The sequence below is a fragment of the Musca domestica genome, unplaced genomic scaffold (assembly GCF_030504385.1).
Source record: "Musca domestica strain aabys unplaced genomic scaffold, Musca_domestica.polishedcontigs.V.1.1 19, whole genome shotgun sequence".
Lineage (NCBI taxonomy): Eukaryota > Metazoa > Arthropoda > Insecta > Diptera > Muscidae > Musca > Musca domestica.
The window spans coordinates 7,770,228-7,779,406 of NW_026712245.1; the positions used below are offsets into that span (position 1 = coordinate 7,770,228).

The 9,179-nt window shown below is 33.5% G+C and overlaps 1 protein-coding gene across 3 annotated transcripts in view; it reads left to right on the plus strand.

Annotated features, from left to right (window-relative positions):
• The window catches only part of LOC101890172 (electroneutral sodium bicarbonate exchanger 1), a 111,347-nt gene extending 102,482 nt beyond the window's left edge, over positions 1 to 8,865 (plus strand). Inside the window, exons 11-14 of one of the 3 annotated variants that reach the window (XM_059121208.1) lie at positions 1,630 to 1,942; positions 2,008 to 2,250; positions 7,542 to 7,840; positions 8,058 to 8,865. In XM_059121208.1, the coding sequence (XP_058977191.1) occupies positions 1,630 to 1,942; positions 2,008 to 2,250; positions 7,542 to 7,840; positions 8,058 to 8,211 (1,009 nt within the window). In that variant the 3' untranslated portion in view covers positions 8,212 to 8,865. The remainder of the gene's footprint in view (positions 1 to 1,629; positions 1,943 to 2,007; positions 2,251 to 7,541; positions 7,841 to 8,057) is intronic. The other 2 variants (XM_059121210.1, XM_059121209.1) reach the window with 2 other exon arrangements.
• The last annotated feature ends 314 nt before the right edge of the window (positions 8,866 to 9,179 follow it).

The following is a 9,179-nucleotide window of genomic DNA, read 5'->3' on the forward strand; positions in this document are numbered from 1 at the left end:
GACCATTAGAACAGGACATAATTCATAAAACTCAAAAATAAATCCAAAAATGGCGCCCAACGGAATTTTAAAATTGTTAAAAATCTTCAATCTATGGAACATAAAAATCTACAGAAAATAATATGTTCGCCTAAACTAGTAATCTTGTCATCAAAAGATGGATTTAAAAAGAAAACACTAAAAGTGGCGCCCAATATAAATTCGAATGTTAAAGGAATTATCTTTGTTTCATACATAAAAATAGCTATTTAGCTATACAAGCGAACTTGTCATCAATATATGGAATTAAAAAGAAAACACCAAAAGTGGCGCCCAACGTAAATTCGAATTTTAAAGTAGTCCTCTATGTTTCATATATAAAAATAACTCCTTACTTACACAAGCGATTGCGTGGAAGAGATCATCAATATGTAGACATCATGTCATAGATATAGAATTCAGAAGAAAACACTAAAAGTGGCGCCCAACGTGAATACGAATCTTGAACTGGCCTTCTATTTTAATCATATATCAAATAGATATTTACATACACTAATGATATTGTATACATGAAACAGGCCATCAATATAGCATTTAAACGTGGCGCCCAACACGGATGTTTATTTGTATAGAACATCACTCAAAGAAAAGTTTTTTCTGGATTTCTAAAAACAAAACATTATCAATAGAAAATGAGACATTTATATAAAATCTAAAATTAACGCCAAAAATGGCGCCCAACGATCGTGTAATTATAGTACTGTACATCAGTACACAATTTTCAACAGAAAACACTAAAAGTGGCACCCAACAAGAATTCGACCTTGAGCTGGAACCCTATGTATTGTGTATAAAAATAGCTCTTTACCTAAGGAACAGCAACATCTTATATCTACAGAACAGGTCATAAATATAAGGACATTTTCCATTTAGACATCAAACCAAAAAAATGGCGCCCAATAAAAATTTAAATAAATTACTTGTCTTCTACATACAAAACATCGAAGGAGATGTTTAATCTATGAATAACGTACTAATATTATGTGCCTATGTAATATGTAGGAATTCTGTCATGAATGTATAGAATTGAGAAGAAAACACCAAAAGTGGCGCCCAACGAGAATTCGAGTCTAGAAGTGGTATTTTTGTATCATACATAAATATAGCTCTATAACAACAGAAGCTATATTGTATCTATGGAAAAGGTCATCAATATATCATTTTCGTAAAAGACCGAAAGTGGCGCCCAACGAGAAATTCAGTCTAAAAGTGGAATTTTATGTATCATATGTAAATATAGCTCTATAACTACAGAAACTATATTGTATCTATGGAAAACGTCATCATTATATCATATTATCATTACATATAAGACCAAAAGTGGCGCCCAACATGAATTCAAAAAATGTATTTATCATATATGTATGGAATATCACTCATGGAAAATTTGTTATGTTTAAGTTATGCCCACAGAAGGGATATATGGAAGAGACCATCAATATGTAGATTATTTTATTTAGGAGAGGTCTTAAGCCTCTCGAAGAGAGAGCTAGTGACTATACAGAAAATGTCTTCTTCTAAAATGTTTAAGAAAATCGTCCTCTCTAGTCGAAATTTAATTTGATTAATATTTCTCTTTTCCCTTTCCAGGTTCGTGGCTGCCACTGTGCTCAGTATTAACCATGTGAATTCACTGAAAAAGGAATCAGAATGTTCGGCACCGGGTGAAAAACCACAATTTTTGGGAGTGCGAGAGCAGCGTGTTACCCACATTTTGATTTTCCTTAGCATTGGCCTCTCCGTTTACTTGACACCCATATTGTGTCACATTCCTATGCCGGTATTGTTCGGTGTTTTCTTGTACATGGGCGTGGCTTCGCTGAAGGGTTTGCAATTCTTCGATCGCCTGCTGATTATGTTAATGCCAGCCAAATATCAACCGGATTATATGTTCCTTAGACAGGTAGGGAAAATTGATCTCCCGGAAATTTATAATCTATTGATGTGAATTTTCAAAATTGTTTACAGGTTCCCATTAAACGTGTCCATCTGTTCACAATTATCCAATTGGCCTGTTTGGTGTGTCTGTGGCTCATCAAATCTTTCTCGGCCACATCCATACTCTTCCCCCTGATGTTGGTCGTCATGATTGGTATACGCAAGGCCTTGGATTTGGTGTTCACCCGAAGGGAATTGAAAATTCTCGATGATATTATGCCAGAGATGACGAAGCGTCAGGCTGCCGATGATCTCCATCAATTGGATGCTGAGGTGGGGTGCTTTAGAAAAATGTTACCTTGTTTTGGTGGTAGTCGTACTTCACATTCCATCAATGAGAAATCCCCTGCGAAGAAGAATGGTAGCAAACTAAACATGAAGACGGCCAGTTTTACACAGGCTAATGAAAAGGAACTGGAGGCCCAGAGTGCATTGCTGAAGAAATAAAGGCAGCAAATGGGGATTTGTGGCCCGAAATAAGAGAAAGAATTTTCCCATTTTCGCATTGGGTTGCCATGTTTACTTTGCTACTATTTGCTGATGTTTCCACTCTCGCTCTTTCTCTCTCACAAACCTAAATCACAAACTGGGCGAAATGAAGTTGTCATTTCGCTCTCTCCCCCTTCTTTTACTACTTTATTTACGTTTCCATGTATGTGTATTTGTTTGATGATCACTGTTAGTTAACGTTCCTTTGAAATGCACTGTAGTCCTCCAAATACAGCCACCAATCAACCAACACCACCACAAAACAACATCACAGCAGAAACAAAAGAAAGCAACAAAGTTTTGTGCTTCACTGTAATATTGATTTATATAATTTTTATTTCTTGTTTTTAAATCAGTATTTGATTATTTAATTGCCTTTTTTGTAATTTTAAGCTAGTAGTTCTTTTTTAGTATAATTATATACATACATATATTATTTTTTTAATTATTATGATGATTATTATGTTCTTTAATATAAATATTAAAAATAATCTTAGTTTGAATGCATTTACATATACAAATATTTAAAAATTTTTAAACAATTTGAGTCTGCAGCATTCTAATTGCGAAGATTGTAGTTTATGTTATTCAAATTTTTACCTACGTATGTACATCTATGTTTTTAATTTTTTAACTAGAATATATTTTGTTTTAATTTAAAAATTGTCTATGCCACAAGAAAAGAGAACACAACACTTTGCTATAACAACAACAACCACAACTAGCTTTTAGACTTGTATTTAAATGTTTTTATTTTTTATTTCAATATTATCGATTTACCTCCTCTTTTTTTTAATGTGTAATTTTATCGAAATTTGTTTTTAAATTTAGAAACAACGTTTTACTAAGTCAATATAGAAAAAAGTACCTAAAAACGTATTACAATTAATTAATATATGCCCATAAAATATATGTGAAGATTATACATACATACAAATACATTTTATATATTTACAAACCGAACCACACAGAAATACAAACAAATATAAAAAAACAACATTTGAAATAAGTGCAAAACCAACAAAAAAAAGACAACGATCTACTAGTAGCATCCGCATTAGTCTGTCTAGAAAAAAAAATTATTTTACATTTTATTGTAATAAAGACAATGAAGAAATAAGAAAATTAAAATAGAACAATTTTACAAAACAAAAAAAAAAACAATTACTAAAACAACAACCACAACAAACTCTGGAATTACTATAATAGAAGATAGTCAGTTCTTGGAACTTTATACTTATTTTGGAATAATCGTTTGATTTTATGGACATCGAAGTTTAAATTACCATCCAAGATTTTTTGCCAAGAAAATCTTGATGGATAGGGTTTTTGCCACGACAATACTCACATCTTTAAATCATGAAGTCATTGAAAGAAAAATAATTCGTCCTTGAAAAAATATTCATTAAAATCGTAGTTTTTTCAGAACACTTTAAATATTCAAAATATTTTTTGAAAGAAAATCGAAAATATATAAAAAATCACAATCTTCGGCCAGAAGATTTGGCAAATATATATCGAAAATCGGCAAAAAAAATTGTGATTATTGACATGAGATGCCTCTATAAATATTCTTTAAAAAAAGTGGCGCCCAACGGGAATTCGAATGTTGAAATGGTCTTCTATATTTCAAAATTTGTATCGTTATACAATTTATAGAAAGCAATCTGATTAGCTACACAAGCAATCTTGTAATTATAGTACTTTTTTTTCGAATTGGTCACCTTTGGCACGAATTATGGCCTTTAAATGGCCAATTAAACCGTCACAAGCTGCCCGAATGTTGCTCTGCGGTATTTTGGCCCATTCCCAGCGAAGCGCTTGCTTGAGATCGACATTTTGGTATTTTTTAATGACAATCTTGCTTTCCAAAATACTCCAGACACAATAGTCCAACGCATTGGTATCCGGAAATTTTGGTGGCCATTGTGCCCTGGAAATGAAGCGAGGAACCTCATTTTGTAACCATTCTTGGGTGGCGCGTGCTGAGTGCGATGGTGCAGAGTCCAGTTGGAATGTCCAAGGTCTGCAGCCAGAATGTTGGCGTGCCCAAGGTTTTAATGCATGCATGTTGGCGTGCCCAAGGTTTTAATGCATGCTCCAGAATATTTTCGCAATAATATTCGGCATTTATTCTGATGCCACGGTCGAAAAAAAAAAACTATAAAAGTGGCGCCAAACGAGAATTCGAATGTTGAACTGGCCTTCTCTTCAATTTACAAAATACGATTTATATACAGAAAACTGTTTAGCAACACAAGCGATCTTGTAATTATAGTATTTTTCATCAATGCAAAGATTTTAAGAGAAAACACTTAAAGTGGCGCCCAACGAGAATTCGAATAAAAACTGCTCATTACCATTGAAACATGAACATCTTGTATCAATGGATTCCGTGCATGTGCAATTTGTAGACATCCTGTCATGAATATAGCTCTATAACTATAGAAGCTATACAGGGTGAGATAAAAAAACTGCAACAAAGTCAAATACCATTTAGATTTTTTCGAATTGGTCACATTTGGCACGAATTATGGCCTTCAAACGGAAAATGATTAAAACTGCTGAAGACGAGTAAAACATGCTCCTCCCTCTTATTCGAGTGGAATAAAAAAATAGTGCATACTTGTTTTTTTTCTCGCGAGAGAACTTTCGCTAGTATTAAAGCTAGCATTACTCTGATTCAAGTGTGCATTTTGGCAAGGCTTCAAGATTCTTTCTTTGCAGTCATCGTTCCTGTTTATCATTTACGCCTCCTCTTTTCACTTATGTTGGTTCCAATGTTTCAACATTTGTGGTAGTCTAACCAGTTGAAGAGAAGAGAACTTCATGTTCATTCGCTGACATCGTCCAATTCCCTGACATCTGAATAACTGAGTATTGAATGTTGAAGAAACATGACGTGTACATTGGTACGAAATCAACTTGTGTGCTGGTGAAGACTAATATGCGGGACATGATCTGATTGGAGAGAAATGGCAGATGCGATTGTTGTCCTTTAACTGTCGAGGTGAAATTTTGGGACGTATTTTATGAGGTTGTGGTAAATTTTACCCCTATTAATTAAAAAAAACAGCTATGTTCGGCCGGGCGACCTTTTAATACCCTCCACCATTTTGAAGGAACTTGAAAATTTTCAAAAAAAAACCTTAGAAAAAAAATATAAAAAATTTGCCACCACCTCGTTAGTTAAAGGTTATAAATGTTTGACAGACTCGATCATTGTGCGGTTCTGTTTTGCTAGTTATTTCTCTCAGAGAGAACTATTGCACTTATCGATCCAATTCATTCCATTTATGTAATTTTAGCATGTTCTTGTCGATGCGGTTGAGAAGATTTTCACAAAGTTATAATATTGTAACATGATTCGCTTCCACTCACTCGTATTTATAAGTCCTCATTTATACATGGGAGTTTCGACAAATTTGATCCAGAATATTTTACAATATTCCAAAGAAATGGCAACGACGTCCATTTGTCAATGAATATACACACATATACAAACAAAACAATGGAAATATACAACAAATAGCACATTAATTATAAATACGAGTGAGGAAAAATGGTTAAATCTACTAGTTACTTTCTTAACATTATTTGAAACTATTTTCGATATTGTTTCTGAGTAAAAACACTAAGTTTAGCAAGAATCATTAAAAATAGAATTAAAGGGCATAAGAAATATTAAATAACTCACATTTCAATCGTTCCAACAAAAAAATAGATCCTTTGAACTAATTCGTTTGGCACCAACATAACTCTAATGATTAGGACTGGCAAAATATTGGAACTATTTCTCTGTTGAATTTTATTTCTCTCCTGGTTCTATCTGGACGATTGGTGTATTTACCATGGGAAATAAAATGCTTATCAAAAATACGAAATGAAAGACATAAAAATGGCTTCACCTTTTGTACCATATGTATAAATATCGTTTCTCATATTGTTTCAAAATGAGTATAAAGTTTCAAAGCAATTTATAAAAAACTGATATATAGGCTAGATATAAACATACATTTTAAGCTAATGTCATATTTATTTTAAAAAGTCCAAAATTTAATAAAATTATCATTGAAAACAAAACCCTTTTTTTCCCATCTATCATTTTTTGTTCCTCTAATATTTTCGTATGCATTTTCGAACATTAATTTTGAGTTTCATTATTTAAAATCATTCGAAATTCGATACGTTGAACTCGTCATTTGATGTAGGTAATTTAGTGAGCAAACAACGTGATTAAAAGTGTCATGAGAACATGATATTAGGGACCTTAATTTCAGTGTAATGGCTTTGTTCCCTAACACGCAAGAAAGTGTGAGTTTTGCAGCATTTTGTAAAAACAAAAATATTTCCGTACACAAATGAGGAGCACTACCATAAGTCCAAATTTATATTAGGTAATTTTTCTTTGTTTGTAGGAGAGACTTGGGTAACGGGAATGAAAATGGAAAAAACTGTTGGTACTGGCAAATTTCTGCCAATTCCTTTTATGTTTTTATTTTTTAACAAAAAATGTAATTAAAAAAAGTGGATACGGTGGATAGGTTTTGAACCCGGACTTTTAGGATCCCGGGTCCGTCCCCAAGAAAAAAAAATAGTTTCCCGGAATCAGGGTAAAAATACATACCACTGGAAAATTTTGAAAAAAAAAAAATGAAAAGTATTTACTAAACTACAGTTAAGCCCAACTAAATAACACTAACTTACAGTGAAATATAATTCGAAACTATCAATCTGCTGTACAGTCGCATATGTACATACTTTATACTCAAATTCAAATTTGATTCCTGAACATATTTTATAATCGGAAAACTAAATCGGCGATTAAAATCATCCATTATCATTGTGTTAATTTATTTATTTCTAAACTTCAAAATTTTGTAAAATCTTTCACCAAATTTCACAAAAGATCGTTTTCAAATTTCTTCAATCACCTATATTTGGCACCTAATTCCCCCTCACAATTGTAAGCTAGTGATATATTCGAACCAAACAAGGTCTATAACTTATACAAATACAGCAAAAAATGCAAAACAGCAACAACAAACAACAACCCTATGTATTTAATTTTTAAGGATCACCATCAACACCAGCACCAACAGCAGCATCATCATCACCACCACGACAGATATGATAAATACAATTCGTCTATAAATCCGGGACCAACAACGATACACATACCCCTAAAGGTAGATTCAAGTGAAACGTCATCAACGTCGGCCCATCAGCAGCAGCAGCAACAACAGGCAAAGTCCACGAATGTACCCCAAGAGGTGCAAAGCATTTGGCAGCAACTGCATGAGGATGGTAGTTCAACAGAACAATTGATAATACCAATCAACTTTAAAGTTCGACAGGTTAATGGCAGTCATAAGTAAGTTGAGTTCGTTTTGTTTACATTAGCAAAGAAAGGAAGAAGAAGGAGATTGTAGAAATACTCCGATTCTTAGATTTATTGAAACTCACAGCTAGAATTGTAAATGATTTAATTCATCTTCCCGTTTTTTTTTTCTTGTTCTCCATATATGCATTATTTTCATTCATTGTCAATTAAAAAAAAAAAAAAACAAAATATTTCAAAAAAATTGAAGTAAACAATCACTGACCACCATGAGCGAGGAAGAGGAGAATTTGAATACACCGGGAAAACAGATTTTTGACAATTCATCCAAAAATGAGCCATTCCATGTTAAGGACACCTCAAACGATGCCGAAACAAATAAAAATCTCATCACACCCGTTTAGATTCAAGTCAATGAGAATTATTGAAAGCGTCATTTTAGAATGACAACACATGCGCACACCTTGAATCGCACAAAATACGTATGCTGTTACACAGTTGTAAGACAAAAAAAACAATCAAAGAAAACATAAATAACAAAACGACAGGCTTAAATTTATAAAGGTTGAGTGGTTGATGGGAACTTTGAGTGCTTGAGTGGGATAGCCATTAATACAATAACTTGCACTATTTCGTATGTTTTGATCTAAAACCTTCCACCATACAAAGTATGGAGGGTATATTAAGTTCGTCATTCCGTTTGTAACTTATCGAAAAAAAATTTTAGACCTAACAAAGTCCATATATTGTTGACCGGATTAAATTCTAAGACGTTTTAGCCCTGTCCGTCCCTCCGTCTGTCGTACTCACGCCAGAGTTAAAGCAAATAAAGATAGGAACCTAAAATTCCTTCCTGTCTGCAGGCAGATCAAGTTCAAAGATGAGATATATCGGTCCACGATATCGAAAGGGCCCCATACAACGGTAGGCCCCGATTTTCGGTATTTTGATGATTGTTGCCAAATTTATCAAAGTAATTATCTGAAAATCCACACAAAAAGTTCCTTCTGAATACTGTACCACCTGGAAGAGTATTGTCTATATAGGTCCACGATATCGTATATCCCCCACGTAACGGTACCTCCCTATATTAGAGATGTTGATGGTTTTAGATACATTTTTCAATGGATTTGTCTGAAAATCCACACAAAGAGTCCTCTGTGAGTAATTTAACACCAACAATACCCCCCCCCCCCCCCAAAAAAAAAAAAAAAAAACCAATTAGGTCCACGATATCGTATAGCCCCCATATAACGGTTCCCCCGATATTCGGTATTTTGAAGATTTTAACCACATTTTCAATGGAGTTGTCTGAAATTTCTTAGCAGGAGTTCTTCGTGACTACTTTACCCCCTGAAAAAGAATTGTCTAT